At 43.3% G+C, this 27,843-nt stretch overlaps 1 protein-coding gene across 3 annotated transcripts in view; it reads right to left on the bottom strand.

Annotated features, from left to right (window-relative positions):
- The window catches only part of ryk (receptor like tyrosine kinase), a 35,872-nt gene extending 10,413 nt beyond the window's left edge, over positions 1 to 25,459 (bottom strand). Inside the window, exons 1-9 of one of the 3 annotated variants that reach the window (XM_079158393.1) lie at positions 24,830 to 25,459; positions 14,059 to 14,180; positions 13,843 to 13,942; positions 12,454 to 12,585; positions 11,090 to 11,149; positions 10,642 to 10,783; positions 8,988 to 9,088; positions 6,156 to 6,239; positions 3,481 to 3,606 (exon numbers count right to left, since the gene is read on the bottom strand). In XM_079158393.1, coding sequence (XP_079014519.1) covers positions 3,481 to 3,606; positions 6,156 to 6,239; positions 8,988 to 9,088; positions 10,642 to 10,783; positions 11,090 to 11,149; positions 12,454 to 12,585; positions 13,843 to 13,942; positions 14,059 to 14,180; positions 24,830 to 25,037 — 1,075 coding nt within the window. In that variant the 5' untranslated portion in view covers positions 25,038 to 25,459. The remainder of the gene's footprint in view (positions 1 to 3,480; positions 3,607 to 6,155; positions 6,240 to 8,987; positions 9,089 to 10,641; positions 10,784 to 11,089; positions 11,150 to 12,453; positions 12,586 to 13,842; positions 13,943 to 14,058; positions 14,181 to 24,829) is intronic. The other 2 variants (XM_079158394.1, XM_079158395.1) reach the window with 2 other exon arrangements.
- Between the last annotated feature and the right edge of the window lie 2,384 nt (positions 25,460 to 27,843).

Genomic DNA, 27,843 nt, shown 5'->3' with positions numbered 1-27,843 from the left:
TGTATGTAAGAACTGATGTATGTGGACGGAAAACACATCAAGTCAAGTTGGATGGATTTGCAAGTACAGATGTTTGCCAGTGTGTTTACTTGCAGCTGGCTGTGGAGCACACTGATAATATAGTATATATATCAGGATAGGTTACGATAACATCAGGACCTGTCAGAGGATGTGATTTAAACCAAAATAAGACTCTCATAAATCTAACAATGACTAGCTAAACACTGTGTGTGGAAAAAAGCTAAATCAAAAAGTTTCCAGCGACGGTTACACAAGGCCAAATTAAGTCTCCAGGTACAGCTGTCATAGAGCATCAACAGCTGTCCACGACCTGTTTGATCACCGCACCCATACAAAGTACAATTTGTCACAATCTATCAAAGTGAGTCACAGTCACTGCCGAGCAAATAGCAAGACCAATAATCTGGAATAGGAAGGAAGCAATGAAGCTGTTGATCTACTCAACGTAGAGGACAGGCCGAGGGTTCAACCCTGACGATGGCCTGAGGCTGTGTTCACATCTGTAGTTGGGTTTGTTTGGACCAAGGGGGGGGGGGGGAAATGGATACATTGTTGCATTTTAGTTCTGGTCCGGTTTCCTGTTCACAGTGACTTCTTACAAACTAACCAAGAGAAGTAAACATGAAGTCATACAGACTTCGTTGATTGGACCGTTTTGGCGACTGTCATCGTGCATCATCATGACCCACGTGGGAAAATCACATTCCGGTGACTGACAGAAGTTTATGCAGCTTCTGATGAGTCCAAGTACGGTATGTTCACAAGAAAGTATAAGCATTATGAATAGCCCATTATTAGACTGTACATCGACCGCATGCTAGGAATAATGACTAATGAAAATAATTGACTTGAAAAATGAACAGCAGCAGCTGCTTTGACGCGTGGCGTACGGCGGCTGTGTTTTTTGGCCTCGACAGGTAGAGACAGGACGGAAAAGGAGGCGTCTTGTGCACCAACGATCCGGGGCTTATTGCGGTTTCTGTCACTCTTGTTTTTAGTGAACTGACAAGCACACAGTCGGATACAAGCAAAGCAGTTTCAACAGCTTTGACATGTTAATCGGGGACATACCCGCGCTGACCTGCATACGTGTTGAATGGCATTAATCGGTCATATACATGGCTGTGCAGATCAATAATAAGATCGCTTCCTGAACAGATTTCACGATCAGCGGACGGATGTATAAGTATATTTACTAGCTTTTGAAATCCCACTAAAATCCCATATCGGCCATCATAAAATCCTGAGGTTGGTCCGTTTGCTTTCACACCACAACCAAACTGCAGCAGACTCATCTGTTCAGGAGGTCTCGGTTCGGTTGTTTGTTCCACACCAGAGTTCGATTGACAGCTTTCACACCAGCCAAAGATAACCGGGGCAGACGGGCAACCGGACCGAAAACAGGTGAGGTGTCAGTAGCACCAGCTCTGCACAGCTAAAGCACTAAACACAGCATAGGCTGTTTTGGACAAAATGTAATTGTTGACACACTGGTGGCAGTAGTTACAAAGTCAGGCCATCACCACAGTAAGGAGGGGAACATGAACGGCCATCCAGAAGTAGAGATAATTCAGTTTGAACCAAAGCCGGTGACCGAAAATCAACGTCGTCGTCCCTGGAGCCTCGGCACAAGCAAAGAAACATTCTCTGAGGGGCTCAGTTACAGCTTTTACAGTAAACTATTAAAGGCTACAGTAATAAATTGAACAAAGACTACTGACCAAGCTCTCATTGAATTTCTAGACAGAAACAACCACTGTAAACCATCAGAGGGCCTTGAAGTGGCATTTAAAAAACACAACACCCACACTTTTCACTGCCATTGTGTTGCAGTCACCCTTGGGTAACTGTAACATCGTTCACACTAAACCCCAGTGTGGGCAAAGCTCCAGAGAGCGGAGTACAGTCTTGTCTGGTCCCATCACTCTGTGACGATGCCGAGTCGTCTCCAAAAGCATCCAGCGTCTAAAGCGAGAGAGTCTGCTGGAGCCAAAACTGAAGCCCAAACAGTGAAGTTATCTTTCATACAAAGCCAACGAAAGGGAGTTACAAACTTCACTGTCGAAGGCTCTCTGTCAATATGTGATTTGCCTTGGCAAGAGCAAACTATTGCCCTTTTGGGTTCATGGCAAGGTTTTACTGACACTAATGAGGCATGTGAATACATTCATACATAAAGGCAGCATTCGCGTTCATAGGTCACCTTTTTTTAAATCAGACTCACAGATGCAAAAGTCAATAAATAATAAATAAACCCTCTTGTCCGGCCGCATAAGCTAGTGAAAATAAATCAAATCAAATGTTTGTGCATCAGGAGATGTTAAACCTCATCAGATGAAACCGCAGCATGCAGCAGCTTTTGAATTCTTCTTGCACCTGTTCTGGCAACCTCCTCGATAGCTCCAACTCACGGCTGTTAACGGTCGCTAGTGAAGCTTGTTACAGTTTAAAGCTTCGGAGGCTCGTGTGTCGTGTAAACAGCTTCGATCGAGGCCCATCTAAAGCAAACTCCTAAAAAGAGAAATGTTGGGCTGTGAAAGACAGCATTTGGAGTGACATTGTGATTGGTCACAAAACTTATCTGAAGCAATATTCAAATATTAGAATAGGATCCGTTACAGCAGCTGACCTGTACGTTTTTATCATTTTTATAACACACCTCATTACTCAGGTGTGCAAATAACAAGATGACATTCATTTCATCTCTAATTATATGGTTGGAGGCTACTTATTAATGTCCAATATGCATCACTATTATATACCCAGGTATAGGGTTTACACAGAGAATACTCACTGCTAAGCTGACATCTCAGGCTTCTACAGAAAACCATCTCTTCAAACGGTACAGAGGGATCATAGGCTTAAAGGGATAGTTGGAGTGTTTTGGAGCCTCTCTATCCCTTTAATCGTTGCAGCCCGTTGGCTACTTCTCTCCTTAGTTCTGTTGTTATTGTGAATAAACATTTGAGGCCTACACTTTAAAGGCTGTGAGACTCCAACACATTTCTGTCCTTCTGCTCAGAAAACGTAGCATTCTTTCAATATAAGACACATATAATCATCAGATGTGCGTTTGTATATAAATCACATGATTTGGCCACTTTCCAGGTTTTATGTGATTGCCAGTAAGTGTTTTATTGCTCTTTTCCATTTGTGGCACCTCGGTTAGTGTTTTCGAGGAATTCTTTCTTAATAATTCATATATGTGGAGAACCAGCGCAATCCTCAGGCGTAGTTTGTCTTATTTTCACAAGACAATTGTAAGTGAGATTAAAGGAGAATTATAAAGGGTCATTCTCAGAAGGAAGGAAGAAATGTCGAACACTCTGCATGACACAATCTGTAAGCAGCACCTCTTAGAAGACCCGAGAGCAGAGAATTATTGAGATGATGGTGACGCCTTTCTGGAGAATACAAAAGTGGAAGCATGGGTGAGACGCAGAAAAAATAAAAATCTACCTTCGTGCAAGACGTCCTGTAATGTGACTCTCTCCCTTGAGATGGCGATGTCTTTCACTTTAGCTTTGGCCTCCATTAGAGTGACACTCCTCAGGTCATTCTTCTCGATGCGGAGAGATGGGTAACCTGCGAGGGTGGAAAGACACACACGTCTAGAGGTAAACAACACTTTCAGAGAGGGATTGACAAGTCCTCTGACCCGGATTACTGCTGGGAAAACCACCGGGGGGACTTCTGCCTACTTACTCACAGAAGGCTTTCTTCTAAAAACACTAACACACAATCCTCATTTGAATTCAGTGAATTCCAGCAATTACGACAAACACAGTCAGCCAGCAATGTACAGTACCCTGCACATGTTGCATCAACGCAACTTCATGCAAAGTCCTGTATTGCAGAACTATTACATAACCTCACCGTGTACTCACTCCGTCTGCTGGCTTGCTGAGGTAGAAGAGAGTTTGGATTTTTTTTTTTTAAACAACACACAAACAAAAGTTCCCCACAGCGTCTGCACACGCAGACAAACACGACCCCGTTATATCAACACACTCGGTGTGTACACAACCTGTCAGTGATGAGAGATAACACATTGGGCCTGCAGCCCACTGCTGCCAGGCTGAGGCGTGCGCGGCCGCTTAGACCGACTGCAGGTAAAACAGTGGACGAACTGAGACGAGCACTCGCCAGATTAAGTCGGAGGCCACGGCAGTCGATCGGCCCCTACTGGTTCTTGTATGCTACATGAGATACTTATACTACAGAAAACACAAGTTAAAAGCTTGATATGCGAGAATGAAGCGCGAGGGGTCAATCCAGGGCTTTAATGAATAAATAAATATCAAAAACACATCCCACATAAGTTCAAAGGTGAAGACGTTGCAACATTAGTTCAAAGGTTGATTAAAAGGTTAAATCTCTGCTGTGACTGTATGGTGAGTATAAACACAGTACAGGTCAGTGCTGCCCCCTACAGGTCACACTAAGAGAAACATGTATTTATAAGAGAATGACAAAGAATACAAAAGTCCAAATATAACAATTAAAAACACTACGAAAACAAATAATGACTAGAAAAACGCATTTGGGGAACAATACAGTCTATCGCACATGTCTTTCTGTAGTGCCTGGCTGTTTCTTTTCAGCAGAAATAATGCACCGAGAGCCTGAAGAGGTCCGTATGACAACAGCCAGAGACAGTGGTCCAAAGAATCACGAGTGCTGGTTCCGTACTCCGTACTCCACATACAGAGGTGCAAGTATTCAGATTTGACTTATGGAAAACTATAGTGTCAAAATACTGTTACAAGTAAAGTCCTGCATTCAAAGCAAGTACAAATAAAAGTATATACAATTAGTGATGCGTTTAAGTGTTCATTGCTTTGATTTTAAGGCTACTTTTAATTACTTTATATACTGCTGGGTAGCCTGACCTATAATATAGTTAATAAAATATATCTGTATAATGTAGTTTATGTATATTTTGTAGTAATAATCTCAAAGTTACTCAAGTTATCAAATAAATGTAGTGAAGTAAAAAGGTACAATATTTGACTCCAAAATATAGTGAGTTAGAAGTATGAAGTATCATAAAATGAAAATACTCAAATGCTGTGCTTTATATTAATCTTTATGGTATAGTATTTTTTTTAAATAGTAACAATTCACTCGTGCATTGGGGACGATGGTGTTTATCAATAGCACGCTCAGAAACCCTGAAATAAATACTGCCTACTGACTTAAGTATACTTCATTTCATCACTTATCTAGCATTAACACTTTACATACAGATCTGGAACGCTGGTTCAGTTTGTTTCAATGTATACGATTGGTAGATGAGGGGAGATTTTAAGTAAATTCACTTTGTGTCAGCATATCAATGTTTACTAAATGTTTGATTTCTTAGTTTATTTGTTTCGTATCGACTGTCTCACTGAGCTTTCTGTTCTTGTTATTGTTGCCTTGCTTTTGCTGCTTTGATGTCAAAGCACTTTGTAAACTCTGTTTTTAAATGTGCTGTATAAATAAAGTCATTATTATTATTATAATGTCAACGTACTAGCGTTTCATTGGTTACTCGTGCACCTCACTTGGTCTGAGTAATCACTGTTAACGATGATCTATTGCCAAAAAGCCAAACCGAAGGGTTAGTTAGGTGTGCAGAAGGATGAGTGGGAGGGTTTTGTCTAGAAGCAAAGACAAACGACTAGAACGATGACTCATTTATCACAATTGTCTGTAGATCGAACAATTGATTAATAACACATTGTTCCAGCACTAGTTGATGGGGCCTTTCTGTGGCTTTTCAGTTAAACTCCAAACGCCTAAATGAGCATCTGTGCAAATTACGACACACAGTACAACAAGTCGCCGAACAAAGGGGACAGAAAGTGTTAGCGTAAAGCAGGTGAGACGCAGCAGCCAGGATTTTGAGGATGGAACCAGTCTTCCCTTTTTTTAATTTCTATAAAGGCTGTATGTACTTTTACCTGACTGCTCACAACAGAAAGGCAGCCATGTGCAGTATTCATCTAAAACACTGTTAACATTCAGAAAACTAGGGACAGAATGTGGTGATGGTTAAAGTGTTTATGTCCATTACTACGGCGCACATGATGACAATATAGTATGATAACTAAGTGTGACGTCGTCTCTGCGGCTTCACTGGAACTTACTTTTGGTTTCATGTGGGGGAGCACCGGGGTTTTGGAAGGAGGTGGCAGCAAGCTGGAGTATGGGTGCAGAACCAGGGTGATTGTCTGATGACAAGAGGAGAGGGGGAGGGAGTGGAGGTTGGGAGAGAGAGTGAGAGAAAGAAGTGATTTAATGGATAGCTCACCCAAATTACAACATGACCTGAATGGATGGATGGATCACTGTTGTGGCTGTACATCGTCAGCTCACACACAAAACATGAACTCAAACCAGGCATGCTTGCCAAGTTGAGTTCACCTTCCAATCATTGAAGAATAAAAAAAAAAAATGGGTGGATGATAGTGGTGCAAATAATCACATTTAGCAAAGACATGAGGGAAACAAAACAAAACGCACAACAGGCGAGATGTGGGTTTGTATCCACAAGAGGGCAACGAAGGACCGCATACTGACACCGAGGCACAAAAAAAAGAACCACAGAGATCAATGTGCCCATGAGATCAAGATAAAATTCATAATTATTTCATGAGGTGATTAAGATCAAAGGTTTGATTCTCTCTACAGATATATCCCGATTTAGGTTGTATGACCAGCTGCCTGTCTGGAGGAAAATGACCCGTGAATCTCACTGACAAATACTTTGCTTTGACATGAACATTCTGGAAAATGTTATAGGAAAACTTTGAAAGGTTCAGGGGAAGATGGATCTCTCTCAGACTGTAGCAGAGTGACTGGGTTGTAAATGTGGATTAGGAATTCTTACAGGCAGGAAAGTGCCTGACCATTAAATACATTAGCATTTAATCATTCTGTCTGTTTGTAAATACATTTTGATAGTGTTTGTGTATAAAAGATGGCTCATAATAACTTTTCAGTATTGTAGCAGTTGTGTGGCAACTTCCGGAGACTGCAGGTAGTTTCTGCTCCCAGCCAAGAAATAGTCCGACACATACACACCGCGCTCAGCGGCAAAATGTACTTTTTTTCACTTTGGTTTGTTTACGGATTAATCAAAAGGGAATGACCTGTTAATTAGTGATCTTTAGAGGTTCTGGTAGGCAGATTATGTTCCCATTGGACATAGGCAGGGTCTTGGCTGGTAAATATGGAGCTTAGCTGGTTAGCTTAGCATAGCATAAAAACTGGAAACAGCTGGCCTGGCTAACAAAATCTATCTACCATCACCTCTAAATATGAGTAGTTAACATGCTGTATATGGTGTTTGTTTAATCCGTTTAAAAACAAGGGGAGATTGGTATCAATCCTCTCATTGAACTCCTTTAAATCCACGACCAGGAGTCGTTTAGCTTAGCATAAAGACGGGAAACAGGGAAAACTAGCCTGGCTCTGCCCAAAGGTGAGAGAATCTGCGCACCGGCACCGTTACAGTTCACTAATGAACATGTTGTAACTCCTTTGTTTAATTATTTCCAAAACCCAAGAGTAAAAAAGAATTGTTGTGGTTCTACAGAGTGTCTAGCCTTTATGCTAAGCTAAGCTAACTGGCTGCTTACTATCACCTTATGCCGTGTTCACACTACAAGCGAAACAGCAACAAATTGTCAAAGGTTTGCACTAGAGACGAGGCACTATGAAAGCTAACGGCATTTAGAGCGCTGAAAAAAGTTGAGACCAGCTCAACTTTAATTTGTAAGTGTCAGGTGTCAGTTTGTAGCTTCATGTCACCGGCTTGCATTGAAAATGACGTAGCCTGTTGCTGTGTCTCTCAGTGTGAACACAGCAACATATATTTAAGAGGCAGATGTGAGAGCGGCATTGATCTTCTCATTTAACTCTAGAATTAGAAAGTAAATAAGCACGTTTTCCAAGATGTGTTCCTTTTGAACAAAATTGAACTGACAAAGACGATTAATATCTGTTTATTGCTGGCACATAACAGGCATGAACACTCCGCAAATGTAAGTGGTTTACAATGTGAAACAGGCAGAAGTTGTATTGTGGTCAGGTAAAAGTTAAACAGTCTATTAGATGAGAGAGAAGGAAAAAAGTCGTCCGACTTAGGAAGAAATATTTGTCAAAAAGTCAAATCTTACATGAATTCTAGGGCTTTAATCATGGCAACCCTGAGCCCCATCACTTACACTAATCACAGCAAATAAAAGGCCAAACCCACATGGTGAACAGAAAATTGATCAGTACGGTGTTTATATTGCAAAGCATGCCATGTTATTCCCACTCACTAATACATTACAGACTTACCCATAATGAGAGTGGGTGCCAGCCAAGAGAACAGAGGGCTGTGTGAGTAATCATACTGCCACCGAACACCACGAACAACTAACAAAGAACTCTGCTGGAGGAAATGTACTCGAGCTGAAATCCTAACACAGTTCTCAGGTAGGCGACTGTAATAATCAGACTTTACTCTAACTTTGTTACTCTACGTCTGTGTTTCCCACCGTGTTCTATATTTACATCAATTCCAATAGAAAAGACTGCTTGTGCTCGTCTAACTGCCGAACAGCTGGCCTGACGCAGAGCACAGGGTGAGTACATCAACACGTTGCTCACACTGTAATGGGTCACAAGGGTAGCAGCGGCAAAAAGACAGAACATCACAGCAGGTACTCTGCTCTTCATTACAATCTTATGACACTAGTTAAGCTAACTGGGTCATTCACAGTCGATTATTGCATTTGGAAAAGCATGCACACGCCAGTGTGAGATGAGACTGAATCCGCCTGAATGTACTTAAGCCCTTCCAGGTGTCATCTTGGAAGTGTAATTACTTCTACAAAAATGTTTTTAACTTGAGACGTGAACTGATGCTGCATCTTGTTACTTGATTGCCTTTGGGTGTTATTGCGGTGAGAGGGAGTAAAGTCTCTTACTGGTGACGGGGGCGGCGTTGTTTGGAGTGTCCGCCCTCAGGTACTGTGTGGTCTGGGTGGACGGCTGAGACAGGCCCTGCGAGCTGCCGCTGTCACTCACACTGAAAGACACAGAGAAGAAGAGCCAGGAGTCGTTATCCAGAGGCACCAGGATTGGGTTGCATCAGCGATTGGTAAATCCATTTCTACATTAGTGTGTAAAAGTCCTCCCTAAGTTCTTAGTAACTACAAGCTAGTTTAAAAGTTGTAGATTTACTAGAACGGCTGCACCATTAGAACTGAACATCATGTGTAAATCACTGTCCAATAAAAAGCATCTAGCTGCTGGAGTTATAACCTCAGAAAATGATGGAGAGTATTGCTGAAGTCTTTGTAAATGTAGGATTGACTTTGTTGTATTAACAAACATGGGGAAATAGGTGTGTTTGAGAACTACAAGTGTTCATGTAGTGATTACATGAACAAGTGAATATCCCATCACTCCAACCGACCCTTGTGATTTGACGCATATTGTGAAATGTAACTGAACGCCTTCCCAGTTTAAATATTTAATTAATTGCATTTCAATCAAAAGTCAGGTCAGATATGATGTCCATATTTCATTTGACTTTTTACAACCTCTGCTCTAATAGGTCATGTATTGACAAGTGATCAGGTTCAGTGAGCTGTGCAACAGTTACACCTAGTGTTCAGCCGGTGCAAACATTTCACAACAACTAATCTCTACAAAAGGACGTGTGTGTGTGTGTGTGTGTGTGTGTGTGTGTGTGTGTGTGTGTGTGTTTAAATTCAGTGATGTGTAAATCTCCACTTCTGATAAAACCAGGGTTTATTTGATCTTTAAAAGCAGCCACTGCTCTCCAACATTAATCTAGACTTCATTACAGACTCATTTAAATACTAATTTTTAGTTCCATAATACGTCAGAAAATGCAGATCGCAATTTTCCAAAGCCCACGGTAACATCTTTAGATGTCTTATTTTGTCTGACCATCAATGCAAATCCCAAAGATATTCCTTTTACTATCGTAAATGCTACAAGAAAATAGTGAATTCTGAGCAGTACCGCTTAAAAAAAACATCCTCAAATAATGAACCTAATGATTGACCTCATGCCGATCAGAAACCGGAGTGATTTTTCAAAAGAATGCTCTAAAGTTGAAGGATGTACAAAATATTCTCGTAGAACACAAGGATCCCATCATGCAATGTCATCGAATCAAGCCACTTTGGCCAAACAACATTACAGCAACTCAATTAAAACAGACTTCCACGGAATGCAAGAAAACATTGTTTGTACAATGTTAAATGTACCACTGTCCCAATGGCTCACATCGATATGTGATAACCTGCGTGGCCATCTGGAGGGGAGATTACCGGAAGTGAACAACAGGAACACACTTGAGTGCAGGTTTCAACTTGATATAATCCTCTCCGTGGAGTTGACCTATTTTTGTTGGGCTATGAACAGCAGCATTCAGCAGAAAATACTAACATAACTTCCACAGGTGACAGACACAACTTGGCTGTAAATCCTCTGTGCTGTGCGCTGGTTTTCATCAGCCTCAGTGCGACGAGCGTCCGTTGCTCCGCTGATATACACAACAAAAGATTACGTTCTGTTTGGAAGCGGGACAAACAAAAAGAAACAAACCTGTCTTCCATCTCGACCCTCTTCATGCTGTGCAGGTGCAGGATGGCCAGGATGATGGCCACCAGGAAGATGACAATGCAGCAGACGCTCACACTTATGTAGAACACCTGGGTGGAGGTGGTGGGGGCGGTCACACCATCTGCTGATGAAAGCAAGCCGCACATTAACAGTCGGACGCGGCATAGGAGAAACTGGGGCCCACCAAAATACCATCCTCATTACAGCTAAAGCTTCAAAAAAAGACAGAGTGCACTTCAATAGGAGAATGAATCCTGCAATCATACGCCTTGGTTATGAAAAGTTAGACTAACATGCACTGCTATACAGAGGGACTCCTCAGTACTAATGTAGCCGCTGTCTTTTCAGGCTGATGCCACCTATGATTGACACCACATGGAGCTGGTACATTGAGATCAGAGGAGCAGGATGTGGAGGTGAGCTCACTTACAGTCGGGTCGTGGAAGAGTGTTATTGTTGAGGGGAATGGTAATCTTTGGGTCTTCTATCCCTGTTCACAGAGGAAGAAGGAAGGAGAATTATTAGATCAACTCTACTAACTATTGACTGGCAGACTTCATTCACACACTATATTCAGCGTAGTCTGTAATGCTCAAAGGAAAACAAACAAAGCTTATGTACTCTATGAAACCAAAAATGCCCTTATAAGTTTCCACGGTCATGAAGAGCCATGCACGTAGTTCCACCACATCTCATGAACTCCAACGATTAATCGGGGCAATGCCGCATTGAAAAGCAGCCGCCAAGTATGAGAAGTTGTTTTTTAATAGGACATAACAACAACGCTGTAAATGTGGTCTGTGTGATGTAAAGATGTTTCTCTGTGTTGAAAGAAAAAATGCAGAAGCCTTAAAAGGAAATTAAAACCACCAAAAGGCTGACTTAGAAGTAGTGATGATCTGCGGCGATCTTTTTTTTTGGCTGCTGTAGTCAATAAAAGCTGGTTCCAAATCTGTAGTCCCTCTCATTAGAGAAGAAGGGAATAGAATAGAACAGATGAATCATCAATTACATATCTGTCACTGAAGTGCCAATAATTCAACTTCTCATAACGTGTTCTAATAGTCCTTAGTCCTCAAACGGATAGGCAGTACAAACAAAATACAAGAGAGTGCAAGATAAAAAGCAATAGAGAGACTTGTGTCTCGCAGGATTCTTAACTCTGAGAGTTCCCAGTTGACAGGAGAGGACAAGCTCTCAAGCGGAGGCCCAGGCACACAAACCTGAAATAACTTTTTTTAGGTTAAGCTTTCCTCTGCTGCAACTCTCCAGATGCAGTCCAAGATGACAGGTAGGATTACCCAGCACACATTCTGAGCACCGCTTAGGGCTGCTAATTTGACTCATGCTCAAAATAAGATGGAGAATACATTTGCTTCCGAGGGGAACATGACAAGAAGACCTCTTGGCCACATGTCTGTTTGAAAATAGCACAGAACTGAATGCAGAATATGAAAACCTGTACATCTCACTGCAGCTGGAGTATCTGACACGAATTCTCCTCAAACTCCATGTGCTATGTGGAATATATTTTGGAAATAAATATACATTTTATCTAAGTATCAAAACAGTAAGTGTCACTTTCTGATATGGGTTAGGGTTGTCATAGCAGGAAAAGCACAGGTGTTACTACTAACGTTAACGATGCACCGTTAACGTTAGTAGTAACACCTGTGCTTTCTCTGCAATGACGCGTAAAGACGTCTGCTGTGAAAACGGTCCACAGGTGGATGAGTAATGGCACTGATTCAGTACGGCTGCACCACCTTATTAGCCGATCATTAAGAGACTTACTTTTATAGCACATTTTCCTCCTCTTGAAGTTCAGCACTGTGTAGTTGTTGGCATGGACGGTCAGATTGAGCTGCACTGTTAAAACAGCCTCTCCATCGACCTTGCCGGAACAGAAGAGGTCCACTCTAAAGACTGTAGACACACACACACACACACACACACACACACACACACACACACACACACACACACACACACACACACACACACACACACACACACACACACACACACACACACACACACACACACACACACACACACACACACACACACACACACACACACACACACACACACACACCATTTAGAGAACCTTGGTCTCCTGATATCTGGTCTGAATCTTTATTAGCAATCACGTGTCGGAGCTGTATGAGATCGCCGAGTAGTAAATATCTATATTTATAATGAATGACTTGTTTATGTCGTATAAGTCGGGCAGAAGCATGTAATTGTAGCAATGGTGTTTACAACGTTAACACCAGGACTGTAATGGTGCAGTTTAGTCAGACATTTAGAAATTATGAAATTAATTCCGAAAGGAAAAAGTTCAACATTTTCAAAATACTTAAAAGTTTGCAAACCAGCAGTGACGCCACCAGTTTAAAACCCAACAATTTGATCGGCCTCACATCCTGGTTAGTTATTGAAAGTAAATGTGCTTTTTTTTTTTGTCTATGCAGACAGACAATCACTGGTCGGACCCAGCACACTAGCAGCATGGTGTCACACAAATGAGCCATTTAAGTGACGCCGTCGTACAACCCTGCACTAATCACCGCAGCCGCCATATTCAGGCACATAACCCTCCAAAGAACTGCAACTTGGCGTTTTTTCACTATTAAACGGATAAAACAGACGAGATATAACGTAGTAATAAGGGAGTTTAAAGATACTGGTGGCCAGATTTTGTTAGCCTTGGAGGTATTTTCCTTCCTCTGTTCATGTGAGTGACACCTATGCTGGAATGAGGGCTGGGAGGTGTGCTTGCTCTGGATCATTTTATACTCAGGAGACATCCTTTTTTTGGCTTCATGCGCCACTGAGCAATTGTATTTTAAAGAACAGCCTCCAACGCTGTATCCAGCTCTCTTCATACGTCCACGATGTGCACCACAGACTTCCGACGGCCGAGCTGGCAAAGTTATGATTAGCCCTCTCCTGATTTAAATGGGGATAAAATGCTTGAAATTGTGTGGCTCTTCTACAATTTCCAAATGTTATCGGACCAAACTGATCAAATGCTGATGGTGAAACTATCATCATTTCCAAAACACACAGTTAAAGAAGTATGGATTTCCAGACACCATTTTGAAAAGTCTGCAAACTTCAGGTATGTGGGATCCCCATGAGCGCATGACACAACAAAAAAGTAGGTATTTGACAAACCAGAGGGAACACGGGGCACCTCCCCCTGAGTGGAGATGTTGCTCCGTGGCTGGTTCATGGCAACGGGGTTGTCCATGAGGAAGCCAAGCCGGTAGTCAACCTATGAACACGGAATGAACGAGAGGTGTCAACACAGAAATGGGTCGCCTTGCATGCGTGTACAACTGTAGCATGTATCGAAGGGGTTAATGGATAATTGCAGCCTCTGAGACGTACCTTTGTCTTGGAGTGCCATGAGAAGTGAAGGCTGTTGGTCTCACTGGGCACCGGCAGGGTGAAGGAGAGAGCATAATGATTCACCACATCGTCTCGCACATAGTAGAGCTCTGCGTCGAGGCCTGTGTGAGGGCAGAGCACATAACATTGTATCTTATGAGAAATATTTAGGAAATCCAGAAGAAGCAAACAAAACAGCACACTGGGCATAAAAGACAACATAGAGGTAGATTTAGACACAGCCTGAGGAAAATGGTAAAATATCCACTCAGACCGCCAGCTTGGTAGATTGTGGGGGGGGGTTCCCCACAATAAAGGAGATGGACTAACCACATCTGGTAGCACTCGAGACCTCTTAAGTGCCCAAAGTGAAAAACTTCAAACCGTTAAAGTGAGGCAACATTCAAATATGACTGCAATTTTCTATCCAGGAAACACAATTGGGCAGGGGAAGGGTTAAGAGGAAGGGATTGGCATGCCTTAGATAAAACGGGACTCGCATACAACACCCAGTCTGTTCAACCATTCAGACTTTAGTTAAGTCGAGCCTAAACAAGGTTTTTTTTTCTCTCACTGCTGCATCAAAAAGTCACGCATGTCTAATGTATAATGGTGGAATCCCCCGACCCCGGCCTGGGGCAGTGCTATCAGTCCTTGAAAGCGTCTGTGTGCGAGTGGGGTCCGTCTATCAGTCTGTGAGTATCTAGTTTAAAGAGGGGAAGAATGTGCCTGGGCTCCCCCCAATACCCTCGGGCTACCTCAGAGCTCCGGCTCAAAGACCTTTCTCGCATTGGCTCAATTAAAAACATTCTCAGGCATTTACAAACTCAGAGAGGGGACGGGTGTTACATAAACTAGTCTCCAACCAGGCCCGCAGAGCAAGATGGCTGGCTGTCCTGTCCCTTTACTAACACACTGCTCCGTGTACATCTTTACTAAAACCCATGGTTGAAATTAAACATGTTACTATACATGTAAAAAAAAATTAAGTAAAAGTTATGAGCAATTAGTCAAACACAAATATGATTTTTATGACCGATTATCCAAATAGCATCTTTAGCATTCAACTTAAACTTGCAAAACATCTTAATCGAAGTCCACAAACATTTTCCCAGAGCTTTCAACCACATCTCATGGTCTAGGTCAGAGGTCAAGGTCATGGACAGAGCGACATCATTGTCAGACTCAGTTAAGCAAATGTAGCTGCTGGTGTGGACCAGGGGATGAAAGTGAAAGGCTAGGAAAAAAGCTAATAAGTGGACCTTGAGTTAAAGGGGACATATTTTGCTTGTATTTTGAGTTTCTACTAGAACATGTTCACATGCTTTAATCATCACAAAACACTGGATTCTTCTCATACTGTCTGTCTGGATATACCTGCATTCACCCTCGGTCTGAAGCACTTGGTTTTAGCATAGCATCCGTCTCTTTAAGCCCCCCCTCCCGAAAAAAGCCCAGTCTCAGATGGGGGGGGGTATATATTCTGATGAGCCTGCATCTGACATAAGAAGGGAAGCCAAATATGGCTCGTTGAATCACATGTTTCCTGATCTAAGCAGCCCGCTTGTCTGTTTTGTAGCGAGTCGCTAACTTGGTAGGTAGTCCACTTTCAGAGCGTTTACCTGCCTTCTGCATCTCACAACGATGCGGTGCGAGACAGTGAACCTAAATAGTGACGTTGTTGGTCGTAACACCAAAACAATGAGCTGAAAGATGTCATCCATCTACGTAGACCTGAGGTAAACTGCAGACTCGGGTGATAACACATGCTAAAACCTGTGTGGTAAAAGTAGAAATTCATACATGTGAATGACAACATGTTAAACTTTTAGCCCAGCCTTAAATAAGCAACTGGGATTGTAAACCGCTGTGACACTGATATTTTGTCCATAGCACAAATAGCTGTACATATGTAGGCATTAGAGGCAGCAGATGTGTGCACATGACCACACAGTCGAGTCCCGGAATAATTGCCTTTCTCATGCTCAGCTCCGCCTGCCTCCCTCGTCTCAACATGTGGCCACACCGCTTTGATACCAATTAAACTATGCAACCAGGCATAAAAGGCCCAAAGAGGACCAGCGTGAGTCTGGCTCACGTTCCTCCCTCCCACAGCCCCAGAGACACCCACCCGAACTGCAACGACTTCTAAACAGGAACATGAGGGAATGGCGACAGGGGCCTTTGTCAGTGTTCGCAGACGGAGGAGCAGGGGAATGAGTGGTTCCTGAGGTTAAGGAAGTGGAACCACGCAGTTTCATCTCTGACTCGCACTCACTGCTCTCCGGAACGGGGAGACGGCATTAGTAGAAGGTGGGCCTGTAAGCGAGATTCTCGTTTGGTCACGACGTATGAAGTGCCTCGCTTTGTTTGCTGCTACGGAGACACAGAGTCTTCTTAAACGCTGATGGAAAATGAACAACATCGTTCTGAATTCCAGCGCGATGATTTGGCAGCGCGTTGTGTTTTGAGGGATTATTTCCTGCAGGACATTTCCATTTCTCCATGCTGGTGTCAAGAGATTAACAATAGCCAGGGCATAACACGCTGTATCACGTGCACCGATCTGAAAAAAACACTCAACTCCAGAAATAACAATGAAAGAGAAGATCAAACCTCATGTCTACAGGTACGAATCCTCTATTTTCACATTTTGATACTGCGTGGAATAAATGACACTAAAATGAGTTGGTGAAATAAATCTGTCTGACATTTTCAAATAAATGATTACTGTACTCATTCATCTCATCCTCATCGCCTCAGTGGAAACACTTTTTCATGACTTACTCTAAGTAAGTCAGTTAGCCGCTCAATCAGCGCGCACATTCTGACGTGTACACTGTTTGTATTGAACGAGGCGTCACTGACGTATCATTCGTCCCACAGTGACACGCAGTCATAACTCCCAATGTTAAAATCAGTGCTGCATTTTAGCGCCGCGCTTGTCATGCGCGATTACATGATGTGACATCGTTTATTGAAAAATATGATGAAATGGCATCACGCATCAACAAGTGACTTGATCAGCTGATTACGCCGTCTCTCTCAGAACCTAGTTTCTGCTACTCGGGACAATGTTGGCCTTTTCTTTGACTGGTAACAGCTCGCTGCTTTACACAGAGCTTTTGAAATCTTTTCAGCACGTGACGGCATTGTGCACGGCCAAGTGGGGAAGAGAACTAGGGGCCTTTAAAGGAGACGTCTCACACTCACATTCAGGTGCATACTTAATCCAGACATTAATGCACGACAAACTTTAAATTAAGTTTGAGATATTGTTTTACAGGAAGCGTTTCTCCACTCCACTGTACAACACAAATCAACTGCTCTTTCCACATGACACCCTAATGACATTCCTAGAGTACCAACACATTAAAGCTGCCCAGTACAATCAGTCCTCCTAATTGAAGTGCTTAGCTCAAGGTCACGTTGACACTTCTCTCAGCTGAGGGAGGGGAGACAGAGATTACTCACTAACTTCCCTCCTGCCACATTCTCCCTCCTGGTGCAGACATTGAACAGAGCATGGACACAGAAATGGTCCTTCCTTTCATATGCAGATGTCAACGCAAAACCGTAACTTACAGCAGCATCTTAGTTTGCCTTCACGTTTCGAGCTCTATAACGTTTTCAAGTCGACATGCAGTGTTCTCTTCCAAATCTGTGGATTGCGTTGCAGAAAGAGCAGAACAAAAGGTGGCAGTGGCCAGGTGGTGAGGTCCAGGGCGGACACAACAAAGACCCTCTTGTGCGCACGGTCGACACTTTACCTCCCAAAGCCTTCATCCCTGAGTGCTCCAGAGATAAACACTCCCTCTCGCTGGGAGGATACTGGCGACGTTAACCATGGAAGGAGAAAATGAGGGACGGCGGGAAACTCCATCAACTGGAAACTCCAAACAAGTTCACAGCCATGAATCAGGCAGGAGAGAGGGGGCGGGGCTAATGTAGGAAGGACTTTAAGGTCTAACATATCACACACACAAGAAAAGCTATAAAGTGAGGACTACGGGATTTGGTCTGTGGTTGAAAAAGACGTCGTGAAAAGTAGCCCGATGCTAAAATCACCATGGATTGATGAGCAGTTTAATCTGTCAGCTGACAGGAGGTAATAACAAGAATATTAAAGAGTATTATTACTGCTCCTGTCTTCATTAAGTAACATTCATTCACAAACTATGCTTGGGAAAAACAACAATTTTAAACATATAATCCATGTTTGTGCTGCATATTAACATCCAGAAATGCTGATGCATTACATTTTTGCATTGCAGCTTAAATCAGCAGCCATCCAGGTTTTCACAACCCAAAATAAAAAATAAAAAAACACATTTGGCAGCTTGATACGGTTAACTCATTGTACGAAAACATCTCGACAAATGATTTCATGTCAAGTTAAAAATAGTTCCCCGTGTGAACGAACGCAACACAGCTGACTGACAATCATTCAAACAAAGACAGATTCTATTCAAACAGACGACACTCAACGAGAGGGGACACCGTGACCAGTAGAGTCTGGATGATGACCTACTCAAACCAAGCTCAGATAAAGCACAACTTTAAGTGCCGATTTAGACTTGGGAAGCTGCTTTAATAACATCCACTCGAACACGAGGAATTTGGTTGAGACATGCCATCCCATGTCACCGTTTACTCTCTGGAGATGTGGGGCACTTGAGAGTTTTCTCTTCTTCCTGGTGACAAAGTCTGCAGGATTGGTGTAAGACTGGGTGTGTCATTTGAGTTGTGCTAGAGTAACCCTTGAAGTGTGGGAAGCGTTTGAATCTTGCTGAAGTGGGCAGGACCCCCGGTGGCATCATGGGGGCCCTGCGGACTACTGCACTCAGCTCACCCCTCGGTGGACCGACCGGCCTCTAGTGACACACTGTGCAGACGAGGTTCCTTCCCATACATGGCCCGCAGTGACTTTTTCTTTTAAGGAATCTTGAAAGCTATTTTACTGCCTATTAGCTACCAAAACAGATAGAATGTAATTGTGTGGGAAACAGCCTGAATCTGCTATGACAGCCACTCTGCTTTACACTGACATGAGTCGTAGACGGAAAACGCACATTAATTCCCATTTGGTTTGCTGATCTTTGTGGGAGATTTGGTTAAAATCCTGTATCTGTTTGGATGGAAACTTGACTACTGAGGCTTTTTCGCTGGCGGCCGTGGCGCACACCTTTCTTTCCAAGAGAGAGGTTTTGGGCACAGACAAGCTTTAGTGCATGTCCCAACAGAAAACCAACACACCTCCTGCAATTGAAGAAAAGCATCAGTATCAAAGTGCAAAATGACAAGGAAGGCGCAGTGATACCGTGGATGTCATTATGTGGTGTGTTCTCGGAAAAGCTCAACCAAACATCCCGACGAAAGCAACGTCGGTCGCTAAAATGTTCACATCTGAAAGGGTCTTTCAGCTGGAAAGTAAAAACACACATTAGGTCACAATCTTTGCGGTTTGTCTTTGAATGGCTTCAAAGAAACCTCACATCAGTTTCCTTCTTTTATTTCCATGAGGTGGCTCGGGGGCAGGCGAGGATGAAGGAGGGGAAAAGGAATCTGAGCGGGACTGTCTGCCTCTTTTATAGGCACCTCGTTGACGGCTATTTGTTGCTTAAAGGGGCTCCTTGGTTTACTCAACAAATATCAACTGGTTTGCTGAAGAAGAAAAAAAAGATTAGTGGTTTGAGGCAAACTAACGGGTCACTTCAGTGGTCTAACGCACACCATCTCGCTCCTCTATTTTTGGACGGCGTTTCACACGGGCAGCTTTGTGAGTGCACTTTTAAAGGCCGGGTTGTGAATGCAAGGTCAAATATTTGTGTACTTTCTTTTCTTTTTTTAGTTTAAAAAAGGTGCGTTTCCTAACTCTTCTATTTTAGAAATGCGAGAGAAACCAGAGGTCAAGTCCCTGACTTCAACATCTACCGCTCCTGATATTTCTTCATTTCCACAACATAAAACGGCTAAATTAAATCAATGTAACTCCAGCATAACAGTCAATAGAAATACGCTATGACTCAAATTATTGTGGCATTTGCTGCAATGCGGACATACAAAAAAAACAGCTTTTACACATTTTACCACAAGGGTAACAATTTATAAAATGTGTGCTTGCTCTACTTTTCAGAAGCTCCTGTAAGGCACCCACACATCTTTTGTCTGAGAGCAGCGGCTCTCAGACAAAAGATGTGAAAGCGGGGGCTTCCCTATTCAACCAAAGGGATCCTTGGAGAGTGGCATGGAGGAAATGAATGCTGCTGCCAATCACTCCTCACTGTTCACGGGCCTTTTTCAAAGCCCCTGCTTTCCTTTCAGCTCTTTGGAGGAGGAGGAGGAGGAGGAGGAGGAGGAGGAGGAGGAGGAGGAGGAGGAGGAGGAGGAGGAGGAGGAGGAGGAGGAGGAGGAGGAGGAGTAAGAGGAGGGGGGGGGGGGGGGGGCACACAATTTTAGTTCATATCTCTTAGAACTGGGTATTTCCGTTTTTGCACGCTCAGCCAGATTTAAGCCAAACTCTGACCTCCTCAACTGGTCGGGCGAGTGGAAAAAAATATTCACTTTGCTAGAATTTCCCCTGCTGGAAGTCACGGTGAAATACAAATGGGAGAATGTCAGTATTTATTTTAAAAGTACAACATGTGAGGCGGTTGTAATACCAGGTGGAGTTTTTGTCTGATTAGAATCTGCCAACAAGTGCAGCTCCTCTGCCCTCAAGCACTTTAACAGGGAACTGCTTGTTTTGTGCGGCTATGCTTCAAGCCCGGCACTACTACAGTGAGCAGCGACAACGCAGCGAGGACGCCATGCAAGAACTAGAAAACAGACTCTCTTAGTGCTTACTTTCCACCAGGAGGAAATTCCTCAGAGTTATGCGTTGCCCGGTCTACCGTGGAAAACTGGGCTAAAAGGCCATTATTATAGGAGACAGCATATGGAAGTACAGAAATCAGATTTTTACTTCATCTTCTAAGTGATCACGTGGATCGTCGGGATGCCAGGAAAGGAGAGAGAAAGGAAGCCATTGAAGGCTGTGAAAGCGATGTCATAGCTTGGGTCATGGGCCTCACCCGGCTGTTTGGGGACCAGCGTCTCTCTCTCTCACAATAGCTGTCATACATTTCTGAGCAACCTCTAAATTAAAAAGGTTGAAAAGTTGTAAAACCTTCATGGTAAACATTGCCATGTGGCACTTGCTTGGGATTAAAAAGTTTAAAATAGCTGACGGATAGAAGATCTACTCGGGAACTATTGTGATATTCATTTAATGTCATTTTTTAAGCCAAACAACACCACTGGATTCAGCCTTATATTATTGCAAACTGGTTACCTTTGCGTTTCAGACTGTTACCACAACAAAATAAGCCATTTGAATATGTTAGCGTGTGGTCTAGAAAACTGTGATGGTCATATTTCTGGTGCTTTACAGTCTCTCCAGTGGGACTGAATCACACCCGTTATTCCCTCTATTGCTACTCAAATGTAATTTCTTTCCCATCTGAGTTCCCGTCACTATCTGTTCTAACCATCATGGACCTTCATAACGCTCCAGAAATCTATAACTGTACACACACACACACACACACACACACACACACACACACACACACACACACACACACACACACACACACACACACACACACACACACACACACACACACACACACACACACACACACACACACACACACACACACACACACACACACAGAAGTCTGATCAATGAGGTGGCTTCACATCTAATGAGCTTTTGACTCAAATCTGTAGCAACTCCGGGTCTGGAAAATGTGCCATGCAGGGAATGGCATACAGGGATGTTTTAACACTTTTCAACTGCCGTAGAGCAAAAAGTGATTCAATGGGTTAAGTATGGCTGAAGTAACTGAATTTGAGCCGGCAGCTGCGACACAATTCGGAGCCAGGATGCGGGTCTTGAGACGCAGCTGATCTGGGAGCTCAGGGTAGGAATGCATGTGGAGAGTCGCTTCTCTCCCCGTCAGTCACATGCAGAAACAATCAGGGATGCTGCTGCACTTCATCCACAGACAAATATATACGCTGCTGCGCCGGTTTCTAGTCAGCCATGACTTTTTCCTGTTCCATACCCCCCCTCCCCCCCAGAGAGTCAGGTTGTTTGTTAAAGTTATCAAAATGAAATCCTGAACGCAGAATCCAGCTGCTGAAAAGAACAGCGAGACAGCAGCAAGGCTTCATCATTTGGTGAGATCACCCCAAGTTATTCAAAAAATAACTTTCTATTCCATGACTAAGAGGAGAGCGAACCGACGTCATTAAACACCAACTGACCATTTCAACAGACGATATTGCTTGTTTTTTTTTGCATGTTGGCCGGCACAGATTGTCTCTCATAACGTGTGCGAGTGGACCGACCTCCTGATAAGGTGAATGAGTTCATTCAACCTGTGTTTTTTAACAAGATAAGATAGAAAGATAATATAGAAAATGACAACATTATTGGTTTGGACTCGACTACATTGACTGAAATGTAAATAAATAAATGACAAAATGAAGAGAGGAAAAATTTTGACCAAAAGTTGATTCAAATGTAATGAGTGTTTGTCTTCTAAAACTCCACGAGAACGTTGAGTAGTCCTCGACTAAGATGGGACTCAAACTAATAGGCATCTTCACCTAAAGAGTAAGACTGAATCCAATGGAGCCGAGTGTTGAACGTGCTGATGGGATTTAGAAAACAACGGACCGTGTGTACGGGTGACTGGGTTCTTGTTGACAGTACTGCTATAAAGCCCAATAGAAATCATGGCTCATGTGATTTGAAACTTGAACTCTTTTAATTCAAAAAGGATGAGTTTGTTCAGCCCTCACCGTATGATGATAGCAAAAAGGCAGACATTTAGACATGCCATAGCAGAACAGCACAGGTGTACCTAATAAAATGATCCACATTGATGTGGCAGGTAAGACCCGGCTATCTTTGGGTCCTAACTAATCTATATGCCATATTATAAATCACAAATCATTATGCACTGATCTACAAGCTCGGTTACAAAACACACGTTCTAATTTGCTGCCGTCTTAATTGAAATAAATAAAGAAACCACACTGAGCTAATCTAAACAAATGGCTACCGTGAACATGTTCTAATGTCCCAGCAGTACGATCTGAATACTCGCTCCCTGTCCTGGGATATCCATGTCTGGTGATCCCGAGACTCCTATGTCCAGTACAGGATTCCCCTTCCCAAACCGCCCTGAACAGACACAAGCCCTTTGTGGTTCACGGTTTTAGAGGATTACATTCCTTGCTACCTTGCCACTGAATCGTGGAGGTTTCTGTCCACACACACTTTTAGCTCGGCACATGTCGTTGTCAAACATTAAGAGATTTTTTCACACGACCAGACACGGTTGAGTTCATGATTGAGTTTAAACATAGTAACATGCTGGTAATAACTCTGCAGACGCAGCAGGACGAGGTGAGCCAACACAACTTCCTGTTCAAAAGCTGGACGCTCTTGATGCTTCCTCCTAATTGATCTGACGACAGACACAAAATGTAGCCGAGTCCGACCGGATCCCATCTGATGCACAAAAATGCTGATTCCACTACGAGGGTGATGATACAATGATTACCGGCGGTGCACAGGTCAATTTGAGAAGTTGCAGCATCAGCTTCCTCCCTCCACAGAGGCATCGCGCCCCAGCACCTCTACCTGGTCATTAGCCTGAAAAGTGGCACTCGCAGTGGTAAATGACTGGTTCTCAAACTGCACCTTCATCACATCTTCAGTAAACCCAAAATTAACTGTTAAGGACCAATCCATAAACCGGCTCAACCTTTGAACCAGGATAAAGGACATTTAACACTCACAGACATCATTATAGCCAACATGACGTCCAACGGCCAAACTGTGGAGTAAAAACAGCACAATTTGGTCTATTGTACAGGTCTTTGTGTACAGTATAGCTCGAATACTAATGCCTAATACGGCCAAGGCTAAATCATAACACAGCTTTGTGCATCTTCTGCAGCAATAGCAACCCGCCGGACTAAACATCCAACACTGACACACAACCACTAACATCCTATCTGGTGTATGTATGCTGTAGTCACTTCCTTCTTTTCCACAACTCCTGGTGACACATCAGCATACCTCTGTTGATGTGCTAAACCCACACAACAGCTGTGGAGCTGCTTCCAGACTGGTTTCTTAATGATGGAGCATTTGGCTTCTTCTTGTGTGAGAGAATATTAGATAACATCTCTACTGTCAATTACATTGACTATATCTGTGATGCCTTTGGTAAATGTTGATTTTATATATATCCACAGCATGAAGTATTTTAGAGAAGAAGTAATGTTATTTTCCTCTGTTATGTTCTAATTATTCATTTAGGATATTGTGAGTGTCTATAACAGCATTAAGGGAGACTTTACCATTCTCTGTTACAGTTAACTTTGAAGATTTACAGCAGAGCTCGTGCTCTTTGGGTCAAAAGTTAAATTCTCTCCTGTGGGCCAGTTCACACCCAGATCCGAACAGTCTCGTGTTGTATATGACACTGTGGTTGCTCAAAATAAGAGCGAGTTCTAATACTTCACAAGAGTTCAGTCGTGTTTTAGAAGGAGAAATGCAGATGTGGGGGACACACTGGCACAACTGCATCATCACCCCCCCCCCCCCCCCCCCCCCCCCCCCCCGCCACACACACACACACACACACACACACACACACACACACAAAGTTTGAAGACAGCTGTCTGTACTCGCAGGCCTTCTTACCCAAAAGCGTCTTCACCTCCTCGACACTCATGTATATGTTGACACTCGGCTGAATGTTGTTGACGCCAGAAGTGGTGCTCGGGTTGGCCAGGCCGCCAGCCCCTTCCAGCAGCAGGAGGAAGAAGAAGCCCCCCAGCCTCCACAGCACCGAGTGGGGCCACCCTCGGGACTCCGGCGGGCTGCCAGAGCCGTGAATCAGCCCCAACATAGCGGTGGTCGTCTGGCTCGCGGTCGTTCTCGGTGTTCCCCAGTCGCCAACGTCTTTCTCATCCGTATCTGAAGTTAATCCCGGGAGGCAACATTACTAGTTACTTTACGCCGCGGCGCCACTTTGACCCGTTCCCACTTTTCCACTAGCCTGTTTTTTTTTGTGTCCTTTCTTGGTAGCAGAGGCAGGCTAAGTTAGCCGGAGCGGGCTAACTTTCGTCGGGCTGTGCTAACCGTCCTCGGTCGGACTCTCGTTGAATGTTTGAATGTTTGAAGGTTTACGACGTTTTCCCAGCTCATAAAACTCACACCGGATATCGCCACATTGAGGCGCTTTGATATGCGCAGGCAAAAGGGAAAGTAGGAAAAAGGTGCCCTGAAGTAGCAAACTAGCTAATACATCCAGTTTTCTCCCTCCATGGTCCTTCCTCCCGTCGCTCTTTGCTCACTATCTCAGTTTTCACTCGGAGCAGGGAGGGAGGGGGGGGGGGGGGGGGGGGGGGGGGGGCAGCGGGGGCTCTAACTACAGAAGTATGTTGCCTTCAGGTGCTGTCGGAGATATTTTCACAAACTGAATGTAAATAGTGAACCAACAAAAGCATATAACCAGTCACTTTTATCACATTAGGTGAGCACTCAAGCCAAACATATTGTAAAATCCGTATTTGTCATTGTGTGTCACATTTGTTGTTGGGAAGGATGAAGAAGGAAAAGGAAGGAAAGGCACGTTTCACTTGGAACGGTCCGAGGTTCACTGAAGGCAGCACAAAAACCGCAGATCTGGAGTGGGATGATTATCCTAAACATACCCAAATGCAAATACTGCGATATAATGAGAAGTCCGCTTTTTAGAAGCATACATATTTTAACCGAGACCACCAAAACTGGTAGTAAGACATCAGCTTTTATTAAAAGACATGATTACATTGAGTGCATGTATGGTTTTGGTTTGTTTTGGTCTCAGGGGTCATGTCAGTAGTCTTCAATCACGGGCCCTCAGCGATGTGAACAGTGGGAGGTACAGGCCAACTACCCTTTTATCTTGGGTCTAAAGCTGCCTTTTTCACAAGACAATTCAGAACTTATTTCACCCACATGTTGCTGATCCATCTGTCCAGAGAAACTAAAGTAAAACACTCTGCAAGCGTGGACTGTTAAAAAGTGTAACTTTGTACTTTTCTATTTAACTTAAAGCCTAGAGAAACCCACCACTCAACATACACAACATTAAATTCAAATGTAGACTACACCATGCTAAATAACATTGGTTTTACACTAGTTACGGCAGCACTGCTAGTAGTAAAACATTGACTTTATAGAGGCCTATTGTAGTAGCTGAGCTTTGGCACCATATAGTCATTGTGTAGAATACACAAGTGTAAGGTTTAGGGTGACCAGGAGCCGCCTGGAACTCTACTGGAGGGATAAACACCATTCTTCCAAAGGATTTCCCCTAGTTTAGTCTTTTGATGATTTCCCCTAGATGTTCAGCAGGATTAAGATTTTGTGAATGTGAAGCCTGTAGCATATCATTTTACTCATCAAGTCACTCAGTGAGCCCCTCCTGCTTTGAATGGAAGCATCTGCTTTTGTCGTCTCTTACGTAGGCTTTCCATTTAACGTGCCATTTAATGTGTACAGTCCTGAGATGCAGAAGAAGTGAAATTTCACAAAGTCTGCTGATGCATGTGAGGAATTGTCACTGTTTCTTGGTTGAGTTGTTTAAGCAGAGAGACTGTTCTGTCCCATGTGGATTAAAGTCAGAGTCAGGGTTTATTTTTTGCAAGGCTGGGTTTAGGACTGTGCACCAGCCACTCAACACTATGATGTAAAGTAGTAATGGTTGACATTTTAAGTGACAGACAGCATTTCCTGTAGTCGTGCATCAAAACAGGCGTTGGTCTCTCTTCCCTCCTCTTGATAAACTTTTGTTAAAACACTTCCAGTCAGGTGCTTGTTATACCAGCGGCAACAACAACGCTGGTATTGTTATCACCTTGTCATCGTGGCAAAATGTGGTCCTGGAGACACAGATTGCAGCAGGAGCTACCACTGAAGCAGTTTTGAGTACTTTGCCATGTGTTAATGTCAGTCTTCCTCAAGGGTCCTGGTTCATATGTGTTTTCCTTTTAAACCTGGCTCTCTAGTTCATCTCTAATTGTATTAATCCCATTTATACCCTCATAAACGCATGATTCTTTTGTGTAAATTGATTGGTTTAAACATTGCACTGTGATTGTTTTACCCCTTATGGGGAGCAGACTGAGATTTTGTTGTATTTCAAACTGTGCTGCATACATTCAATTATTCGAATTATGTTTGTGGACAGCATTACAACCGTGCAAGATACCATCCCGAAACATTACAGGGGTGTAGTTGAGATCAAAATGAAGGCCGGGTTGAAAGATGGTTGTGGTCCGAGCACGGGCGCCAGGTAGGAAGTGGGAACTTTTACCACATTACGCCCTTGGCCCAATTTGGTGTTGCAGCTGGCTTGATCCCATCTAACTAGAGACCAGTGGCCTGTTCCCCACTTCCTATCCACCTACCTTTGGTGCCCTTTCATCATACTCATGACCCAGAGCTATTTCCATGAAAGTGTTGACCACGTCTGTGTGATGGTAATACTCCAGCATTACCTCAACAGATTTGCTTGAAAGTAAACATTAAGCAGCTTCCTATGCACATATGTAAAATGATAAACTGAGCAGAAATACAGTGGATACTAGGAGACTTCATCCAGAAATAATCCAGGATGCATATGTACACCACAAAAGATACAGGAAGCACAAAACATTTTAACATTT

This window comes from Pholis gunnellus, assembly GCF_910591455.1.
Source record: "Pholis gunnellus genome assembly, chromosome: 4".
In the NCBI taxonomy this organism is placed as follows: domain Eukaryota; kingdom Metazoa; phylum Chordata; class Actinopteri; order Perciformes; family Pholidae; genus Pholis; species Pholis gunnellus.
The sequence above is the reverse complement of the archived record's forward strand: the minus strand, read 5'-3'. Positions and strand labels throughout refer to the sequence as shown.